Here is a 22,321-nt window from a genome sequence, read left to right as displayed (position 1 = left end):
TACATACTTCCAGTTCTGCGATGAGTTCAGCCGCTTCAACATCCTTAGAATACTTCAGAGCGAGCTCAGTAGCCTTTTTCTTCAGTTCACTCCATTCGTTTTAAGGTTATTGGCGTAAACAAAACAAACAATCTAACCACTTCCGTAAGTCGTTTGAATCTAGATAATAATTCATTATTCATTTTGCAGAAGACGTTTTTAGTTTCTCTAGAAAATTAATCTTCACTAGTTAAATTTAGCTTGGGTTTATTGGTTGATTCATTTGTCAATCGTGTTTTCCTACGCTGATTTCTTTGCGATAATAAGTCATCAATACCCATTTTGCAGCATGTATGTTTAGGCGCTGCTCTGGGATTTGTCGTATACGAAGAACAATCGTATGGCAATGTATGAAGATGTTCTGTAAAATCCTGTAAAACATGAACATACAACTGTCGTCATACAAATCATTTTGTTCTTTCTGTAATTCTTCCCCCACAAATTGTTGCAGCAGAAATTAACTGGACGTAAGTTCTCCAATGTGTATCATTTTTTACTTAATTTTAATTAAAGCGAACAGTCTAACAAGCTCAGGCAATGTTCATCAAGTATTTAGAAATAAAATCAAATTAAGTTATATGACGACAGATGTGTTTCGCTTTTTATTCTTCTTCTTCTTCTTCTTGGCTTAACGACCTTACAGGTCACGCCGGCCATTTCTGGCTTACTAGACTTATTTTTACCACGTAGCCGGATAGTCAGTCCTTGCTACGGGGGGACGGTCCGGATGGGATTTGAACACGGTCCGGCCGTGTGGACGGGCGCCGTTTATCACATGCACCACCGGGCCGCCCCAAACTTCGCTTTTTATTATGATTATTATTATTATTTATTTTACCGACGGACTGTGTAGCTCACTCGATAGTGATCTAGACGCGAACATTATATGTACATAATTAATTAACGTGGACAGTACATTTCACAAAACTTTCGCCCAGCAACTTATTAGACGTACACTTTAAATAAATAGACAAATTGACGCAAAACAAACTGTGACACTAAAGGTTAGAGCTAATGACACGCAAGACGCTAATACGCGCGGCCAATTCGGCTGCTATAGTGCCTGGTTCATAAGCACCTCCCACTGTGTTCAGTAGTCGACACATACGAACCAGCGGGAGCTAAAGTCTGAAACAAGACCCTTGTTTCAACAAGACTTTTCACTATGCGAAAACCTCCTTACAATTGAATCGTAATTGTAAAAAAAATCCAATTCAGGCCACATTGCATAGTCTCCGAACCACCCTGTACGAAAAATTGACACGCTGACCGTGAGTGAGGGGGGGGGGGTCTTGTTTCAGACTTTTTAGCCCCAGCGGGTCATGAGAGCCGAAGGAGGTTTACAAGATCTGACAGAGCACCTTCATACAGCGCTATACGTTTGTTCTTGTCGTTCGTCGTATACGACAAATCCCAGAGCAGTACCTAAGGATTTTTTCAAAACAAATTTGCCTGGCGATTGTATTACGACAACTTCTTATTTTGACGCCCCCTTTAGACCTAGCGCCCTTGGCGATGGCCAACCCCGCCAACCCCACGCTACGGAGCTGAATACTGGTTCATTTTGTCTATATGGCCGTACTTATTGACGAAAATGCCCGGCAGAACCATCAGGCGAAGTTCATGAGGTATTACCTTGACTTTCTCACGCAACGAGGAATCTGTACTAACAATGGAACTGTAGCACTAAGGAAGAGCTGGTTTACTGCTTGTGGGGCGCTAGGATGCACTTGTAGAGCAACAAAATCATTATATACATTAAGATTTTGCTCTTAGAACCTGCCTCTATAAGCGCTATAAATTTTGATCAATGATCAAACAATTTGATACCGAAGAATGGACTAGATAGCGAAACGACATCATTTCTAATCGCTATCTTAGCGGCATCACACTGGTCATCACCGGTCACTGGTTAAGTAGCAAAAGCTGGTCTTAATACCAACACCAGTTGTGTTTCTAATCTTGAAGTGGTAACACAGTCGACCACCATTCCCATCGGGATTAGTCCAAGTAACAACACATACCTCGTGACTTCTAAAAGGGGATTTCCCCGAAATCTATAAGCTAGGTTATAGAGGCCGGCTGGCTAAACGTGCGACCATATAAACCAGACATGTCAAACATACGGACCGTGGGCCGGATCCGGCCCGCGAGTGCATAGATTAATATCTGGCTTGGGTGAGGTTTAGCTTGGAAAATTGAAAATATTTTTGGGCTAAAGTCTGAAACAAGCCCCCCCCCCCACTCACGGTCACTCATCAGCGTGTCAATTTTTTGTACAGGGTGGTTCGGAGACTGCAATGTGGCCTGAATTTGATTTTTTTTACAATTACGATTAAATTGTAAGGAGGTTTTCGGGCTAAAGTCTGAAACACGACCCCCCCACTCACGGTCACTCATCTGCGTGTCAATTTTTCGTACAGTATGGTTCGGAGACTATGCAATGTGGCCTGAATTTGATTTTTTTTTACAATTACTATTAAATTGTAAGGAGGTTTTCGCATAGTGAAAAGTGATTTATTCATCGAGGAACCAAGTTCCATACGCTGTTTGTGAAACCGTAAAATTTTCCTCATTTTTGGCCCAACTTTGCCCCATAGCTCCGCCGGTATCCAAGATATCGCCAAACTTTCTTCTGGCCATGGCTAGATGGCACTTGTGGCTACATTTCGTCCATGCACCACTAATCGCTACCATGTCTGTGGCCGGAGCTATTCGCGAAAGCTCCAACTCGAACCACCCTGCACGAAAAAAGTCACTCAAATGAGTGCCCGTGAGTGGGGGAGGTCGTGTTTCAGACTTTAGCCTAATTTTTGTTTGCAATCCGGCCCGCAAGCCGAACTGAGTTTGACACTACTGATATAATTCACACCACACCGTTATGGTGTATCGTAAAGGTGATACCGCGAAAAACAGGAGTGAACAACCAAGACTTCTCGGAAGAATTAGCGATTATTAGTGAAATTGTGCGTCTAAAGTTCCCCTAATACATTTGGGAAAATTTGTAGTGGTGTTAAAGTGCATTTCTCGGACAACTCCTGTGAAGAAGGTTGCATAAAAGCATTAAGAAGTGGGAGTTTACAGGAAACACGCACCACGAAGCGCTAGCGAGGAAGGACGTGGCTCGTCTGCGTGAGGACCTCCGAATGGAGAAGGAAAATAGCGCGGCTCTTTTGGCCCAGCTCTCCCAATTCCTGCAGCATGGATCGAGCGAGAAGTCTCAACAGCGACAGCAGCTTCAGGAGGAGGTGGCGGGGATGGTCTAGACGTTTCGTGGCCAGGAAGGCGGCTCCTGGGCCGAGGTGGTGCGGCGAAAGCCGGCACCAAATCAGCAGCAGTAGCAGAAACGATTACAGCCGCGGGAACAACAGTGGCAGCGGGAGCGAAAACAGCAGGATGGGCTGGCGGCATCGGTGGCAACGCTCTATGCAGCGGAAGGCGGTTTGTGGATGGATGTCGTAAACCGCAAGAACGATTCCCACCGAGCAGAAGGTCAGCAGCAGTAACAAAGTCAGCAGCCTCAGGGGCGTTCGCGGCAGCAGCGGCCGGAAGCAATCGTTGTGGTTCCGAAGGAGGGCACCGGCTACCTGAATATGTACGAAACCATCTGTACAAGTCCGATCCTGGAAGGCTTTCAGGAAAAAATCGGCGTGGATAGGCCTTGTTAATCGCGATAGAGAAATCATCCTCGGTGGTGACGATGAGAGTCTGAGACCGGCGAGATGGAACAAAGCGCGCCTGGGTTAAACTTCCTCGTACGGAGGCCGAGCATTGCGTCGGCAAACGGCTAATACTCGTATAGACAGCTTGCTAGATGATTGAGGCAAGACCTCAAGCGGTGTTTTAAGTGTCTGGAGCGTGGACACTTCGTCAAGGGTTGCCAGGGAACAGACCGATCCAAGGCCTGCATCCGGTGTGTTGCGGAGGGCCATAGAGTGGCCGATTGTCTAGGGGGAAACGAGGACGGCAAGAGCTGTCTTCAGTGCGGGAAGCCGAGACGCGATGGCGGACCGGTCAATTTAGTCCTCGGCGCTTCGACCTTGCGCTAAAAATGACTCGGTTCACCGAGAGAGTTACAGACACTAAGGGACTGGAACCTGGATTGAAGGTGGCCTGTGAAGAGATAATGTTGCGTATTTATCCGTCCCGGGGTCAAACATCTCGACAGACGTATTGGTGGACTCCAGCCATAGAGGAGTTGTGCGAGTTGTGCCGGGTGGCCAGGACGCGAGAAGAAAGTACTGCACAGGAGGTCGAAGATTGCTCGGGAGAAGCATCGGGAGGCGCGTGTCGCCCTACGGAGGGCAATTCGGGAAAGCAAGAAGAAACAGTTCCAGGATATGCTGCAGGTCCTGGCCGATGACGAGGCTGGTCAATGGTTCCGGCATGTTCTCCGTCGGTTACGCGTGAGTACCTGCATGTCTGCGGTTTCGCCTCGTTTCACGACTGTCCACGGTGCGAAGATACGGTAGAGTCAGTGGCCCATGTCATGTTCGAATGACCGACGTTCGCGGATATTAGGTGTGAGCAGCTGGGCATAGGGACAAACAACACGTGACCAAGGACAACATCTCTATGAAGCTGCTCGAGAGCTCGGAGTGGTGTTGCCGGATTCAACGGGCAGCTTAAAGCATCACGTCGGAGCTGCAGCCAGTAGCAGGTCTAACGGTGGGCGGACTAGGCGGCCGCCTAGGTCCCCGTCGCGTGGAGGGCCCCCGAAAGACGACAGAACATTTCATACGTAACGGAGCCCGAGCAGTAGTCCAACCCCTCACCCTCCCCCCTCCCTCCCCCCCCTCATTGACTACCTGGTCGAACTCGAGCACTAGAGGCCCCTTTAAAACCCTGAACGAACGTTTTCCAAAGAATCGTATGGATAGGCGCGGCCCCAAGATTACGACAATGTGAGCTATCTTCAAGGACATGTGTTCCAATACGACACGGAGGAAAAAGTCGTGACAACCTTGGTTATGGCAAGCATCCCACATTGATCAGTTCTTGCACCCACTCTGTGAAACGTCATGTATGACAGTGTGCTGACTCTCGCACTGCTGGGACAGTAACTGAACTGAACCTCCAAGAGGACAGTCAGCAGGATTGATTGGTGGATGAGAGCAGTGAAATAGAAAATTGAGCACGCGAAAACGAATTTTATACCCATCAGCAGCCACAAGAAAGTTCAGAAAGCTACGTTATTGGTAGGCTCGCATTACATAGAGTATACCAGATATCTAAAATATCTCGGAGTCATCATCGATGATCGGCTGAACTTAAAGGCACCTTGTGGAAGTCTGTGGGAAGGCTGTGAAGACCGCAAATGCCATGGCAACATTCACGCCAATCAAAGGTTGACCAAGCAGCCATATCATATGTTGCGGTATGCGTAATTGCGCGAATCATGCTGCTCTACATCACCCCTGAGGAGAACACAACCTCTTGCTGATGCAGCAGTTAAGTCGGAGTCGAAGAGTAAGTGGCAGGAGGTTTGGAGCAACTCAATGAATGAGAGATGGACCTATTCTTTGATCCCCGACGTTGGAATGTGGTTTGGAAGGAAACATGGCGAAAAGAAGTTCTTTGTCACACAATTTCTCTTCGGCCACCCGGATACCAAGGTATCGAAAATTGTCGTTTCTTGATATATTTTCACCATATAAAAAGACATCAATTTTCGGATCATATAATCTTACATGCCTATGTATTCCATGTCTCTAAAAGAAGAGAATACTACAATCTCCGTGTTCGTTGCAGAGGTACATGATACCAAGGTCACTCTACTCGGTAAGATTATGCAACGTGGTTTCTAACCTAGCCAGTAGTATATGACGCCATCGTCTGCCAATTGTCTGAGGCTGCAGTTTGGCGCTAAACACGAATCTATTTCACTAACATAAAAATTATACAAAAAATACTGATTTTACATGAATGTTTTCAAAATTAAAATCATGTAAATCTTACAAGTGCTTTATTATCTCCTATTAAACTTACTGTGTTATATATAAACCTTGTACTTCACGTTTGATCAACAGTCTATGCTTCTCAGTTCAGGTCGAGCAGAATTTTATCATACACAAGCTCACGAACACGTTTCGCTATAATAAAATCAAGATGGTTGAAGTTGGGATCCTCTACAGCGGTCATGGAAACGAGATTCGGTAGCCCACTCGATAATCGTACAACATTAGCTGGATCTACCATCCAATCGTTTAGGGCGTAAAATATCACAATTGGTGTAGTGACAGCGGACAAATTGTATTTCGGTGGATGTTCACTTCCATAGGCGGCGCGATTTAGATCCTTCCGCGCATGGTCAAACTGTTGAAAACGACCGCAGCGGTTCAGCTGAGCGAAGTGTAGCAGCTGTTTGCTTGATGCTCCGGAAGGATTATGTCCAGCAACTACGTGTTGTGCCAGCTAAAACATAGACACAAAAAATGGTTATTAATACGAATTAGCGGAGGGTAACACATGAACAAATAAGCCATCCTACCGTGTCCGTTCCATTGGGATTGGGCCCAACCAAAAGCTCGAGCATTTGAACACAAATATTCCGCGCTATGCTTGCTGGACACAATGTTCTCTGCAGTGCGTACTGTGCCTTGTTGTGGGGTAACACCTGCCACAGTCCCATAGTGTCTAGAAAACACTTGACAGCGGGACCGTTCTCTGCCAACCATCGAAAGATGGGACTTCGAACGTGCTCCACATATACAGCCGGTGATAGGGCGTACATGCGACTGATTTTTTCATTGTACTCTGGCCGACTGGAGGCCATCACGAAGAACACAGTCGTTCCCTGCGAATAGCCGATGTAATGGAGGCGCCTTGTACCGGTGACGTGCAGGATGTGATCGATCGTGGCCGGCAGATCGTAGTAGCCCATCTCGTGCCAGGTGTAGTCCCAGAACGCTCGCGAGTCAGGTGACAGGGTGGTGTGTCGACGAGAGTATCGATTGCCGCGCAGATCCGCCATCCATACATCATGGCCCTGATCAGCCAACAGATAAGCGAGACTATTGTTAGGTCCAATGATAAGAAAATCGGCAGAACTAGCAAACAGTCCGTGCACCAGAAGCTTCGGAAGCGATAGATTGGATGGTTTATCCTTGGGAGGAATTCTCGTTAACGCCAGCACGTATCCGTCGTCGGTGATAACTTCGTGTCGTTCGATTGGGTATCCATATTTGTGGATCAGTTCAGACTATAAAGAAGAAACAGAATGAGCTTTAATCACAAGAGGTTACAAATTCTCTAAATCTATCGTATTTTACGCAGAATTGAATATTGGGCTATACAAATGAGTAAAGTCAAGAAAAATCAAATGAGGTCTTCTGTGCTTATAAAGTGTAAATACAAGAAGGGTTATTTGCCCAACATGATACATGATGTTCGATACACGGTCTTCGATGTATTAAACCGAACCTTTAAGCATGAGGTCTCGTGATTCACAATAATGTTTCAAATTGAATGATTTGAACTAACGAGAAAATGTTTGACTCATTCGACTTATTCTTTAGAATCTTTATAAATATCGAAGGCTTACTGTTTTACCATAAATAGTTGTGAATTATTGTGACACTATTATTGAGAGTCTGAGTTCAACTATAGCTTTTACGGGACAATTTTTGTGACCGTGTTTCTTTATATAGTGGACAATTATTTTTAACTACGTTTATTGAAGCGTTAAGACAACAAATGTTATGTGTACTTAATATTTAATAAATTACTGATTCCTACATCGCCATTAGCTCTCTGTTCTATAATGACTAAAGATTTGTTGTACAGATCGTAAACTGCACAATTAAACATCTTTGTTCCATGTAAAAATTAACTCAACTTAACTGGTGTTATATGGCGTGGTGTATATGATAAACGGCACCGATTCACACGACAGGACTGGGTTTCAAATCCCATCGGGACCGCCCCCCTGTAGCAAGAACTGACTATCCTGCTACGTGGTAAAATAAGTCTAGACTATTAATACAGTCTAGCCGTTCTAAACAGGCGAAAAAAAACTTATTTTATACAACGTATCGAGATTTACAGATGAAATAGTAAAGTTACAGCCATTTTTTTACTCTTTTCAATTTAAAGTGGTAAAGGTAATAATAATTCTATAAACAAGAAACTAAAATAAACTGAAGAATTCACAATAATCATAACCATGCAAAAACAGCAAAGAGAGCCCAGATTGAAAGAAGAGGAAAATAATGAAGAAATAGAGAAAATAGGAAAGTAATATTGGGAGAAACGACAGAATGAAGTTTTCGAGAACAGATAAAAATCGAGTGCAGATAGAGAAATTCTAAAGTCAAAATGAAAAACAAACTTTTATTGGATCATTTGAGGTATAGCATGTGTAACGCGTCGGGAACGATAAAGGTGGACGGGGAGCAAGAGAACGGAACATATCATATAGGCGAATGAGAGAAAGGAGGTACGGTGTGTCGGTAATTCCAAGAAGCACGCGGTCGATAAATACAGCTTGAGCTAAAGACCATCTAGATTCCAGTGAATAAAGCTCCAAAATTTGGTAGCGAATTGATTTGGGTGATAAATCCTAAACTAAACCACAAAACCGTGTTCTGAAACAAAGAGGATCAAACAACTCCGTACATAAGCGTATCATAAGTCTAAGGGGTGAGTCGCGTTTGAGATGTGGATGTCAAAGAGAAGCTTCAAGTGTCACTCCCACTCCCAGATCGAGAACTGAAACAACTCGACCAATTGGGGATCCATCGTTCATACAAACGTACCATCCGGACTGTGTAGAACAGGAGAAGGACAGACAACACTATAATTGTATACACAAAAGCTGAAGAAATATAAAGACACAACAGGAAGAAAGAAAAAAAAGCATATGATCGTCAAAGGGAAGGATAGACGATACATTATTGACATATTCAAGGAAAAGGACAGAACGTAAAACACTGCCTTGGGGGACACCAAAGGAACAAGGAAAGATGGTAGATGGCACAGGGTTAATCTTAATACTTAACACTAAGACACCAAACACTTAACACACACAAATGGAAAAAAGCACTAAGAATGCTAGGTGACTCATGAAGTTGTGTCGGTGAAGGACCCTAATTTAGCTTATTAAGTTACAAGAGGAGCATGACAAACATGATCGAAAAACGTCATGCAACATTTTGTGTATGTTGTGTCCACTTGAGCATTGCAAACAGGTATACATGCTACACTGAAGTTTTACGATAATTTGATCAGTATTTTGCTAGATTTATTTACACAAATTTATTGCATACACTTAGACCGTAACACAATTCTCCGTTTCGAGCATTCCAATTAATCTCACCGTCTCCAACATTCCGTCTTCTTCGTCGATCGCAAAAACACTCTCGTATCCACCGGTAGTAACACGCGTACTCGTCACCAGCGGGAGAACCATTACACATATCACCCAAAACCATTGTCCGTTAGTGCTGAGACTTCTCGTAAAGAACGTACTCCACCTCACAGGGCAGACGCGGATTGTATTTCCGTAACGAACCACGGTCATTTCAGTACTGACACGATTTTAAACCAAACCTGCATGAGTTTGCCCCACTGGTTACACTTTCTTTAGCTGCAAATCGAATGCAGTTGCTGCTCGGTTGCACTTGCAGCGGCACCAGGCGGTGTACGCACCATGGTCAAGGTAAACGAGCGGGAGATTGGTTGTCCTTTGCCTTGACTCTAAGTAGATTTTATTCGATTGGAGGCTGCAAGCGGTTCTGGTTTGCACTTGCCCTGTTCCGCATGAATGGTAAGAGCCGGTGCAAGACGGTAATCAGTTTCCAGCTTGTAGTTGTTCAGCTGCTGTCATCAACATTTTCATAATTCACAAGCGGCATCATCTGGCTGCTATAGTAGAAGATTAAAGGCGTATTTATTTGTGACACTTAGTTTACGTTGAATTTAGGTAAATTTTTATTCTTATCAGTTTTAAAAATAGTTAGTGTGTCGTGGTTTGAATAATTCATTTGGCATATGTTTGCACTTTGGAAGTGATGGTATGCTATTCAATGACCTTGCTAACGTAAATCGTATTTATGAAAGTATCTTAACAGGTGCAGGAAAAAAAGATGATGATTATTTGCAAACTAGTTACATAAAATAAATCATTTAAAATTACAAAATGCTACACTTAGCTAAAACAATCATTTGACACGATAGCGTTGTCGTATTTAATATCACAATGTAGCACTGAACTTGATTATATTGTGTATAAAAAGAATCCGCTTGTTTCAATCTCACCGTTTTACTATTAATCGCAAATATAATGGAAATCTACCGCGTAAAATGCATGCCGATTTGAATCGATTTTGTTCGTTGGAATTTAAATCAACATTCCCGCTACCATTGTCTCTTCCAGCGTGGTTTAAAATAAGCCTAACCCCCTCTGGCTGGCAATTTTCTCCCAATTCTTAACGACAATTTAGCATGTTTTCCCAACCAGCGCAAGGGAAGGGATGAAACACCAGTAAGGAAAACAAATCACATTGTGAACAGAACGTGCGATAAGCGTTAGTTTGAACGCGCAAAAAACAGAGATAGCGAAAAAAAACGACGATGAGCGTCAATCATCAAACCATTGCCGATTGTTATCTTAGCTAATATCGGCGTGCGAATGCAAATAGAGATAGTGCGCCATAGTCACCGGCACTAGGCAACCGAACGGTAAATCAAATTGTGTACCTTTCGGACCAGATGCCTATTATCTAATCACGCCGATTGATTATGGAGTGGGGTTGGACAGCACCGATTAGAGGAAGTAGCAACCGATCGTAGAGTGAAGCTGTATCTAAGGTAGGGCGGGTAAATGATTGCAGGTTGAAAGTTCAGCTCAATTCCAGCCGCTATTGTAACTGCTAGCGTTATGTGCTGATGGCATTATGAGCAGCTTATTTGGTGATGCGATATGACTTTCAAACTACACTTCCTTTTTATTATTTCCATTGGCTATCGTACTAAATTGCGGAAAGGAAATTGGTTAACTTTTTACATATCGTTTTCTTACGTGATCGTGTGTTATCTGTATATCTGTAGCTATCTAATATCTCTCACGGATAAACAGAGCGTGTTCATATGATGGTGAACATCGTCTCACGAGTTACTGGAGAGCTGGCTCATAAATTATCGTTGCCCTTAATCGTAAGTTTTTGTTCACTTTTAGCGATCCAATACTTTGGTACCATTTTGTGTGTTGTTTATTTGGAAACAATGATTAAACTGCAGTTATGTGAAATGATGTTTTTATGAATTAATTAATTTCATTACATATTGTTTGTATCATCTCTTTCGTTGCATTGAAATCTTCTTCAATTAATCCGCTTTGATCGTGCTGCAGATCTTCAACTGGTGACTTTGGGTGTCACATTACTAGCTAACATTGAAGAGTGGTATAGCGAAAAAGTAAAAAAAATGTTTTGAAATTAACATTTGAGATATAAATATTGTTCTTTTTTTCTTGAACGAAAGGAGAAAGATTTAAACGCACGAAAAGATACGAAACTACTTTTCCATTTCACACATGTTTAAGCTATCAATCAGTTACAGGTCATTAGTTAATAAAGATTTTCAGCTAAAAACTTAGAATATACGCTCCTCATTATGCTTTTTGAAACTCGTTAGGTAATTCAAAGAATATTCTTTTAAGCTAGATCGCACATTATTTCCACTATCATCACGCCTGGCTTCTATTGTTAAACCCTTTAGCAGGCTGAACTGTGTACTCCTTTGTAATAAGTGCTTAGAATTTTAAGATATTTTACAGTATAAAATTATTATACTTACATCGATCGGCAAACGCTATCATACGCTACTGTTCGAACGTTCACGTCGCTCCAGATCGCTCAGTATACGTTCATACACCATGGGGCGTGCATTTTTAGCCATCGTAAAATCCAAATGATTAAAGTTTTCATCCTCCACCAGGTGCATCGTCGGTTGTACCGGTAGCAGCCGGGAAAATCGTACCACATCCCGTGGATCAACCAACCAATCATTAAACGCGTAAAGGATCGTAACCGGGGCAGTTACTGCACTCAGATTGTATGCCGGTGGCTTCCAGTAGCTGTATCGTTCGATGTTGTTGCGCCGACCGTAATCAAATTGCCGGAACTGCCCGGAACGTTGCAACTGGGCAAAGTGTAGCAACTGTTTCACGGATGCACCGGCCGGATCATGGCCGACCAGCACCTGCATTGCCATCTACAGGAAGGATCACATCGCAGAAGGGAAAAAAATCACAAAAATTGTTTAACAATACTCATTCTCAAAACTGCTCCACGTGCACTACTAACCATGTCGGTCATTTTAGGATTCGGGCCCACCGTCATACTCACGACCTGCATACATATGTTGTCCGGATCGGTCAACGGGCATAGTGTGCGGGAGATCTCGTACTGTAGGTTCGAGTGAGGCAGAAACTGTTGCACCCCGAACGCATCGAACAGATCCTGGAGGGCAAACACGTGCTGTAGCAACCATCGTACCGGAGGACTTCGAACACGCTTCAAACAAACGGCCGGTGAGAGTGCGTACATGTGTGCGATCTTCTCGTTGTACTCCGGCCGACTGGAGGCCATTACGAAGAACACGGTCGTTCCCTGCGAGTGTCCAATGTAGTCCAGTTGACGGGCACCGGTAAGCCGTAGGATGTAGTCAATCACTGCCGGTAGATCGTAGTAGCCCATCTCGTGCCAGGTAAAGTCCCAGTACTCCGGTGAGCTACTGTTCAGACGCGTGTGGCGTTGAGAGTATCGATTGCCACGCATATCTGCCAGCCATACATCGTAGTGCCTGTCGGCGAGCAGATACGCTAGGCTGTTGTTGGGTCCGATAATTAGGTAGTCGGCAGAACTCGCTAGTAAACCATGCACGAGCAGTATCGGTGTCTGGTGACGACGTGTTTTTGGTGGTATCCGGGTTAGTGATATGATATATCCGTCGGCACCCGTAGCTTCGTGACTTTCGACTGGATAGCCGTACTTGGTAATGAGCTCCGGCTGTAACGAGTATTTCCAATATAACACTTCACTATCTTCTAAGAATATCTTTTTACAAATTATCTCTAAATTAATTAAATTAAATTAAATTTTCAAAAAAAAGTTAAAGAGATCATAAATTGTGCAGCACAGACTGTTTGTAACATTTTCACATAAGGTTTAAGACGATTTTTCCTGTACGGCATTTGTTGTTATACTATATATAACGATTGGACTAAGAAATAAAACGAAAAGCACCACACACATAAATTTTACACCTTTTATCTAATGTCACTGATTAAGTTCACTTTTTCCCTTACCGTACGCAGTGCACCATCTTCGACGTCAATCGCAAAATAGCTACCAACATCGTTGACATCTCCTGAACGGAGCCGGTTAGGCGATGCTGCTTCCGAGAATCGGGGTACAACACCGTACGATAGCAGTACGACCGATGACAACAGCAGGGTCGTCAGCTGTCCGGCACTGGAGCCCCGAGCTAGAATCGAACGTTCTGAGTCGGATGCCATTCTACTACTGACATGCCCGTACGATCGGAAGGAGAACAGCTTTACTACGTCTAACGATTCTAATCTAATACCCACGGCTATCATCATCCCGCGATCGCACTGAGTTCTCACGAGCACGTGAAATTGTATTACGGTATCGAAGGGTTTGGAGTGAACTTGCTAACTGCAAGTGTAAGCAGGTAAGTCTCGGGACGAATACACGCAAATGGGTAATTGGTTTAACTAACTCGTGTTGCTGGGGACATAGGAAAGCATTGTAATGGTGAAGAAGAAAAAAGAAATTTCAATTATTACAACACCATTTTCATCGTAAACATGGAACTATCCATAATACATTCATGGTTGCACATAAAGAGCGTAAAGTTAATAATTAATATTAAATATCGCATATTAAAAATAATGATTAATAATTTATAATCAATTTAATCGAACCTTTATATATTCATAAACGTACAGTGCAATGATTTTATCAATGTAAATAACTCTGAAATGAAAAAAAAACAAAGCCTAGAACTTTCCATTACTTCTTCATTGTTGCTGTACTAAGCGCCAAACTGAAAGCGTGAATGAACCCTTTCCTTGTAATGCTTTTCCTTGTTGATGAAAGTCAAGGCAAACCAATCGCACTGAGCCTTGCTTCTTTAGGCTTTTAGGTCCAGTCGAAGTGTCATTGATGATACGTTGTGTCCTTGAAAATGTCACGATCGTTGCTAATATGCGCATGGCATCATGCATTGAAGATGGTCTACACAAGCTTAATTTGAAATTGCATTTCTTTATGGAGCTTTTTTTTAACTTTTTTTCACTTTTCTAGTGGCCAATTTTATCACACTGTGGATCGATGATTAAATACTTTGTGACGAATATATTGTTATTTACACAATTTAATTGAATAAAAAACGTACGTTACAAATTCGACTCTCATTGCAAAGGGAGCTTTTAAAAAGCTCAGTACGGTGGAGCTTTCATAGATCGTGCAGTCTGGGGAACTGCTCGAAAATTAGCTGTAAGCTCAAGTTATCTCACACTCGAAAAACACGTGGTATTTCAAAAAGCAATTGATCATAATTCGAATGAAATGTGCATAAAAACATTAAAATAGTAGTAGACAGCAATAATTTATTTATATCAATTGTATTTATTTGTTATCGCTTATCGCACATTTATTTATTTATTATACTAGCACACATATTGTTGCAAAAGTTTAAGGAAGTATGTTGGTTTTGTCTTATTTGATGTTTTTTTTTGTGCAGCAACAATAACGCAAAATATATTATTATCAAACATAGGAGCGTATTCGACCGTGTACGTGTGACGGGAAAAAACGCGATAAATGTTTCTTTCCTATCTTTCCATGCGTTGAAATCTCCATCGATTAAGATCGACACCGTGCGGAAACATTTAGTTTCTTTCATTGCTATATCATTAGAACATCCACAGAGAAGATAAGCTTCTTCTTCTCCCGGCGTCGTGACGTAGAATTAATTTTCTTTTCGGAAACTTATGATGAGACGGACAATCGGAGATTTTCTACCGCTGACTATCTGTGTAACTTTACTATGAAACATAAGACAGTGCTGATTTGTGTAAGTAAATCTGAAAAAGCGGAAAGAATTCCGTATGGGATGAACTTGTACAAAAAAATGACTTTTTTGTAGACAAAATGATTGTCAGATTTCTAAAGTAAGCCTGTACGTTGGTCCGTGTGTTGAAAAGTTGGTCGATTTCTGATTTAGAATAACAAATTCATCATATTGAGGACATCAATTTTTATCTGAGTCTGATTTTATGTTTTAATCTAAAGCACAACAAAAATGTGATGTTTTAAAAATTTACCAGTTTTACCTTACCTTGGATGAAGTAGCAAGGGCTGACTATCCAGCTACGTGGTAAAAGAAGTCTCGTAAGCCAAAAATGGCCGGCATGACCTCAGAGGTTGTTACGCCAAAAAGAAGAAGAAGAAGACCTTGTATGAAGAAAATTCTTTGCAATTAAAATTTTTTGAATTTGTTTTACAAAGTTTTGTTTATTTAATCAAAATTAGCTTCGTATGCTTTTCTCATATTATACACCTTTCATTACATACTTGGCACTGTTATGAACATATACACTCGTTGATGACATTTAATACATTTAATGTACAACTGAACTAAGGAAGTGTTTAGTATTTTTTTTTAAACGCTTTTTCTGAGGGAAAACATTTTTCTGCATCCACATTGACGTTGAGCTAAAATGTATCACACACTAATAACACTAATTTTAACCATCTTCTAGTGACCTTAAACGGTATTAGCAAACGGCTCGATTCCCTCCTGTCAATCATCTCATTAGCGCTTGGTGGCCTGTTTTAACAGTACCAACCGTAGGAACCGGTTGTGAATTCACCATTACGCATGTCACACATTCCTTCCTATCGGTGCAGGATTCCGGAAAAAAAACAATAATAATATGATATAATACACCACCACGGGACCTCATTGCCAGCCGTTCATTGACACGCCCGTAATCCTCTCGCCGGCTTTCATTTCGCTAATCAGCAGCACAAACAATGGTGCGATTGGGACGCAAAATTTGGTACGCGATCGATAAGGGTTTTGACGGCTTCCGACAGCCCATTTGGAGTTTCTTTTGGTGAAGTTTAAGGTCACCCATGTTTGTGACGCGATGGAATGTTTGTGAATGGTTGCAACCCTGCACGTTAAAGCGATACATTAATCACACAGTATGGATTTCTGGGCTCGTTTACATGATGATTAATTGATTAGCACCGTGCGGAACAGTAAATTGAATGATTCTTTCGATAACATAGCTTAGTTGTTGAAGTCCATCGGCCCCCGTCATTATACATCTTGGCTGGAAACGCGTTCGGGTGCAACCGGGAAGCACGGTTTCGATTTACGGGTGTCATCTTACGAACTAAGTAGCAGCATCCATCAAACACGTACCGGTCGTACTCAATTCCATCGACGCCCGAACCTCACAAGCAGTGATTAGTAGCAACGAATGGCACTAATTAGCCGGGGGTTGCATTCATGTTTTCGTGCGCTGAGTAATAGGCAACCATGTAATGGTTCGAACACACACCTTCCTCCCACAACGTCATCCACCCACGTTACGGTGTGCACTTTCCGTTAGGGGGCGGTACAACTCCAGCTATTAATGCTCTAGTGGCCGGTGTTTGGCTGGAATCAGATTGACACTTCCCGGAAACAGTTTCACCGTGCCGCATTCGAAGATGTACCATCGTACTGGTCGAGTTCCTGTAGCAAAAGGCCATTCATCAGACGGGCCGAGTTTTTCGCCAGTATGAAATCACTGTGAGTGAAGCGCCGATCGGCAATCTGATGAACAGCGGCCAGATTCGGTACCTCCTCGGCTAGCTGCAGTGCATCACGGAAGTTAACCACATGATCATTTAGTCCGTAGTACACTACGACTGGGATGGTGGCCCGGGTAAGATTGTATAGTGGGGCCGGTGTTGCGGGAAGGCCTATTCGTGTGACACGTTGAGGGCTGTACTTAGCGAACCGGGTTGTACGGATGATCTGGGAAAAGTGATGCAGCTGTCGCAGGGATGCTCCGGCCGGGAAATGACCCAGGAAGATGCGCAACATTTTCTGCGATAAGGAAAATTTAGCAGGTTTAGTGGGAAACTTGTGTAAGCTGGTGGAAAAAGTGTTTTCCGAGTACATTGTTTTGTGATGTGAGCTACTTGTAAATGGTGGGAACGGAAAGGGGTCTTATATTACGAAATAAGTCCAGGTAATTGAATCATCTTTGCTGAACAGTACCGAACTCTTAATGGAACACGCTTAATTTTAATCGAGTTATTTACAAATTTGCTCCATGCTCTTCAAGGACGAAATGGTTACTTTTTGTGCACAACAACATCTCAAATTTTGGAGGAAAATATTGGAAAATTACATTTGCCCGGAAAGGTGTTGGGCCCGGTAGTAGAGATGGTAGGGGCACTGGTCTCTACACGACAGAACTGGGAACCAAGTCCCATTCGGACCAGGCAGAACTGACTTTCCTGCTGCAGGTAAATAAAGTCAGGGAAAGCCTCAAGTTTTGGGTGAAAACATTGGAAAATTACATGTACATTAGTAGACTTTTCTGTAACACTACAAGACCTCAAGAAATTTTGACTGAAATGGTATTCTGACATTACTTTGCTGTATTTACCCGAAGCAGTGTAGTCAGGCCTGGATCACGGGTTTGAACGGGATTTTATATCCAGGTCCTGAATAGGCTATAACCTGAAGGAAAATATGTTAAGTAAAACCGAAAAGGCCGACTTTTGTCGGCCATATGTCGCTGTTGTCCAGGAAAAGACAACAGAATTGTTCGCGTCGATAAAAAGAGAAGAGAAAAATAAGTCTAGTAAAACCATCGTATAGCAGACATGATCTAGAAGATCGTATGAACATCAAAAAAAAGTTTTTCCGAGACGTAAGAAACTCAAATATTTCAAATTCTCTTTAATCTTAAAACCAACCAACCAACAAAAAAAAGGAAATATCTTCAGCTAGTGTAAAATATTGTGATTAACATTTAGTTGATTAGAGTCCAATTTCAACACAACACAGATACGGTTCGGACGCGATCGGCTTTGGTATCCGCCTTGTCGTATGAAGATCGACATCACTATCAGTAAACCACCAACCCATCCTCGATAACATTGCTTTAACACTTCGATAACTTGTGCAGAGACGCATTCTGTCCGTTGATTTTCCTACCGCACTATAGAATAATTCTCAAGACATACTTACATCGTCCACCTGTGGTGGATTCTTGCCCGCTACATCGTACAGCAACTCCCGGCACACGGTAACATTCGCATCGGGACACACGATCTTTACCAGCGGTGCGATGAATCGTCTGTTCGGTAGAATTTCGTGCCGACCGGCAGCATCGAGTGCCGCCACAAGTGGATCCGCCAGCTGAACAAACGTACGTACGATCCGTCCGACGAGCCGATACATGTACACCGATGGCGAGATAGCCTGCATATCGATCAGCTTCATATTGTACTCGGGCCTTTCTGATAGCAGCACAAACAGCACCATCGTACCTTGGGAAAAGCCAACATAGTGCAGCCTCGGTTGATCACTCACGGCCAGTACGTGATCGATCAGGGCCGACACATCGTACAGCCCTATCTCGTGCCAGGTAAAGTTCCAAAATTCGTTCGATCGGTCCGGATCGAGATAGGTGTGTTTGCGTGAGTAACGCGTACCACGTGCATTACCCATCCACACGTCGTAACCGGCATCAGCGAGCAGATAGGCAAGGCCACGTCCCGGTCCCATTAGTACCCAGTCGGCACAACTGCTCAGTAGCGAGTGCATCAGGAAGATCGGTGCGTTACGGTACGGACGGAGTGGTGGCTGACCGGAAGCGGCCCGCCGTCCCGAAATGCGATACAGATCGAGCAGATAGCCATCCTCCGTTTGCACCTCGTGGATTTCGATCTCGTAACCGTACTTCCACACGAGTTGTGGCTTTAAGCAAAAAGGAATGTATGGCAAATTAGGGAGAGAATGGCAAAAATATCCAACTATGGAATAATTTCTTTTAATAACATCAGTTAAGTCTTCAACAAAACAGGATTATTTCAAAATCTTTTGTTCCAAGTTCCAGGTTTCCAAGCAATGTGTAGAGATAGATCTACAATTTCTGGCACTTCTTGGAGCTCTTCCAAATTGTAAACGATTATGTCCAAAGGCTACTCAATGTTTAAGCTTACGTCCAAATAAGTAACAAATCACTGGAAATAATTCCAGATCTACAACAACACATTCAAGTACTACTTGTGCAGAGTCCAGCATTAGCTTCTGGTTTGATGTTCGAAATCGAATATTTGTAAAATGTCTTTGAAACTCTCTTCTAAGGACACTTCCCGCATATCATATCCTTGCCATATCCTTGGACATATCCTTGCCGATGATCTCTTTTTCACAAAGCGCAGGTTTTTGTCTATATATTTCACTTCAATCACTTCTACCACCATTTATATTAGAGTTATGAAACAATCGTTTAAATAATTAGCACTAAACTTATGATCACTGCAACGATCTTCGCTCTAAATTTGGACACTTTTTGGTGTACTTTCTATATCCACATTTAACAACACTTGTTTGTTGATGTCTTCACACTGTCTAGCGAACGTTGTCTGTCACATCCGGCACTTACCACCGTTAGATACGCATCTTCATCTTTCACCCTAAACGGTGGATCCTCCTCAGTCGGAATATCGTTCTCTTCGTTGGTCGCGTACCGTTGATCATATTGAAAGTAATGCGCCGATAGCAGCAACGGAAACATCAACAGCAACACGGCCAGTCGCATCTTCGGTCGGTGCGGTAAATTCGGCTGCTCAACCTACTACCACCATCAGTGCGGCACAGTTCGCTTCAGAACGATCCTTACGCTAGCACTATCGCAATAGAACTAATCGTCAACGGTCGCGCACATGTTACCGGTAGCGCATGCTAATGCAACGGACAATAATTGCCATCTTGTCGTGCGCGCACACACAATGGCCACCGGCAATGGTACAACGAAATCACACGTGTACGTTTCACTTCTCGCATTGTCACGCTTCGGAATGGCTTCTGTGTGTGTGTGTGTGTGTTTGTTCCGTGCATGGCACCCCTGCCGCATTCCGTGATGTCGGTAGAGGGTGGTATGGAGCCAGCGTACAACGCAGTTGGCAGTGGTATATCCTACCAACCAAGCCAGGATACAAAGACGATCGCCGAGCGTGATCTATTAGACGTATTCTATCCAGCTAATGTATCGGCTGTTCATTTTTCCCAAACAGTAGAGAAGGGTTCCGGTTTGTAGATCAATCTTAATGTTCTATTCTAGTACCATCAGAACAACATTCCTAAGGGTTAATAGGTCAAAGGCATAGAAGCTGTAAGCAATCTGCAGCATAACCTTACATTAGAATATATTAAAAATAATTAGATATTATTACGGGTGTAATTTTGTTGTTCAGTAGAATCCAATCATCAGAGATCATGTTCAGCAAAAACCCGTTTGATGGAATTCGATTTTGTAAACCAACTTATATTTAATGAGCAGCGTTTCTCTGTATTTTATTGAGAGATAATATAAATTTGTGTTATGTAGATAAAGTGTATTTTGTTTATGTTATTATATGATTACGGCTTTTGCCGTATTGTAGATAAAGTGTATTTTGTTTAACTTTATTATTGTAAGGCAATTTACAACTAAGTGATCATTCAATTATTACGTAACACTGGTAGAGGGGAGAAATAGGGTTACTGCCAGCATTACGGTTTGTTACACAGAGGGTAGTGGAGGTTCAAATTTGTAACATACAACGTAACATAAACTAAGGTACTCCTAATACTCTGGACTTTTAATGCATTCGTGTAAAATATCAGATATTAAATATGAAATGTGAGTAAAAACGATGAAAAGTAAAGTATTGTTTGACTCTTTCCTTTCGTAAATTTCTCCATGATCGTCCGGTAAAAACGTCCACAAAAAGGTTTCTTCGACACCAAGAGAATATCCACTGAAGAGGTGACACTCAGATCTATCCTCTAGCCGCCATTCTAGATGATTATATCTGATAAAGGGGAAAGAATCTTTTATCTTTTTCTATCCACTCGACCAAAGGTCACACCGGCCAGTTCTGGCTTACTAGATTTATTTTTACCACGTAGCCGGATAGTCACTCCTTGCTACGGGGGAACGGTCCGGATGGGATTTGAACCCGGTCCTGCCGTGTGGACTGGCGCCGTTTAGCACATGCACCACCGGGTCGCCCCAACGGATCTATCGATTAAAGGATTTCAAATTACAATCAATAATAACATGTGGAAAAGGCACAATTATATGAAGCATAAAGCTGGCGATCGTTAGATTATATTACCTCTTAGTAAGATGCTCTCTTGTTATTTATTTATTTATTCGTCAAATTATCAGCCGCATGCGTTTCACAATGGTTCTTAAAAACTAGGGGAGTAGGAAGAACGGGATATGGAAGATGTTGCATGAGGAAGCAAGATTGGTTATAAGGAGGAAGCGGAATTATTAAGGAGGCTAGTGCGGAAGTGGGAAATGGGAACGTTGAAATCGAACAGGTGATGGTCTCTGTTAAAAGAAGCGCATGCTCTTAACCAGGGATCATTCCGGCCAAAAAACCGAACGGCGGGTTGGAATAAAGATGGGAACATACAGTGGCAAGGAAGATAAAAGGGAAGGAACATCGAGATCGGCGGAAAGGAATGATGAAAGCTGGCTGCATGTCAAAGTATAGCATTTTTCTAGCAAATCTAACCACGGATCGTCCATGGTTTCTATGTTTTGGAAATGTTAACCAACTTTTTATAAATATTTATTTGTATTTATTTATATAATATTTTTTATATATTTTAGATAAAAAGTAAAAATGAAGCAAAACTTCCGTGTAATTTTCAAGAAGTTACTGTGATACGATCGTTTAAAATAACTGCAGAACAAAAGTATCGAGCAGGTCCATTAGCATGACAAACCCTGTTAAAAGTCATTTTTCATATTTGTGATAAGAGGGGAGCAGAGTGAGAGTGGATAATAAAGGTGGGATGCTTCCTGCGTTACGTTTTGTTACAATAGGGAGGGAGGGAGGTCAAAAATTCATCAGTTTTTCTTTATGTAATAGTTCAATCATCCCTAAACACCTTTAACAAATTATTTAAATATTCATATGTATCTAGCAGATTATGAATTTCGCAACCCTTACAT

General features: G+C 42.5%; 2 protein-coding genes across 2 annotated transcripts; both read right to left on the bottom strand.

The window, feature by feature from the left end:
* Positions 1 to 4,960: 4,960 nt before the first annotated feature.
* Positions 4,961 to 9,896, bottom strand: LOC125760466 (lipase 3-like). Its single transcript, XM_049420628.1, has 3 exons — positions 9,356 to 9,896; positions 6,530 to 7,240; positions 4,961 to 6,453 (listed from the first exon to the last, which is right to left on the bottom strand). The coding sequence occupies exons 1-3, from the start codon at positions 9,557 to 9,559 to the stop codon at positions 6,079 to 6,081; spliced, it is 1,290 nt and encodes a 429-aa protein (XP_049276585.1). The 5' UTR covers positions 9,560 to 9,896; the 3' UTR covers positions 4,961 to 6,078.
* Positions 9,897 to 9,901: 5 nt separating this feature from the next.
* On the bottom strand, positions 9,902 to 20,651 carry LOC125766010 (uncharacterized). Its single transcript, XM_049431582.1, has 8 exons — positions 19,754 to 20,651; positions 18,331 to 19,062; positions 16,778 to 17,175; positions 15,409 to 15,440; positions 13,786 to 13,793; positions 13,349 to 13,717; positions 12,345 to 13,049; positions 9,902 to 12,252 (listed from the first exon to the last, which is right to left on the bottom strand). The coding sequence occupies exons 1-8, from the start codon at positions 19,907 to 19,909 to the stop codon at positions 11,854 to 11,856; spliced, it is 2,799 nt and encodes a 932-aa protein (XP_049287539.1). The 5' UTR covers positions 19,910 to 20,651; the 3' UTR covers positions 9,902 to 11,853.
* Between the last annotated feature and the right edge of the window lie 1,670 nt (positions 20,652 to 22,321).

This window comes from Anopheles funestus, chromosome 2RL, assembly GCF_943734845.2.
Source record: "Anopheles funestus chromosome 2RL, idAnoFuneDA-416_04, whole genome shotgun sequence".
Lineage (NCBI taxonomy): Eukaryota > Metazoa > Arthropoda > Insecta > Diptera > Culicidae > Anopheles > Anopheles funestus.
This window is presented reverse-complemented; position numbering and strand designations above follow the sequence as displayed.

Coding starts and splice junctions, on each gene's coding strand:
- LOC125760466 (XM_049420628.1), bottom strand. CDS start 9,559: ATGACCGTGGTTCGTTACGGAAATACAATCCGCGTCTGCCCTGTGAGG. Junction 7,241..9,355: donor AAGACGGAATGTTGGAGACG/GTGAGATTAATT, acceptor TCTTCTTTATAG/TCTGAACTGATCCACAAATA. Junction 6,454..6,529: donor ATCCCAATGGAACGGACACG/GTAGGATGGCTT, acceptor TCTATGTTTTAG/CTGGCACAACACGTAGTTGC.
- LOC125766010 (XM_049431582.1), bottom strand. CDS start 19,909: ATGCGACTGGCCGTGTTGCTGTTGATGTTTCCGTTGCTGCTATCGGCG. Junction 17,176..18,330: donor ATCCACCACAGGTGGACGAT/GTAAGTATGTCT, acceptor TCCTTATCGCAG/AAAATGTTGCGCATCTTCCT. Junction 15,441..16,777: donor ACATCTTCGAATGCGGCACG/GTGAAACTGTTT, acceptor TTTACCACGTAG/CTGGATAGTCAGCCCTTGCT.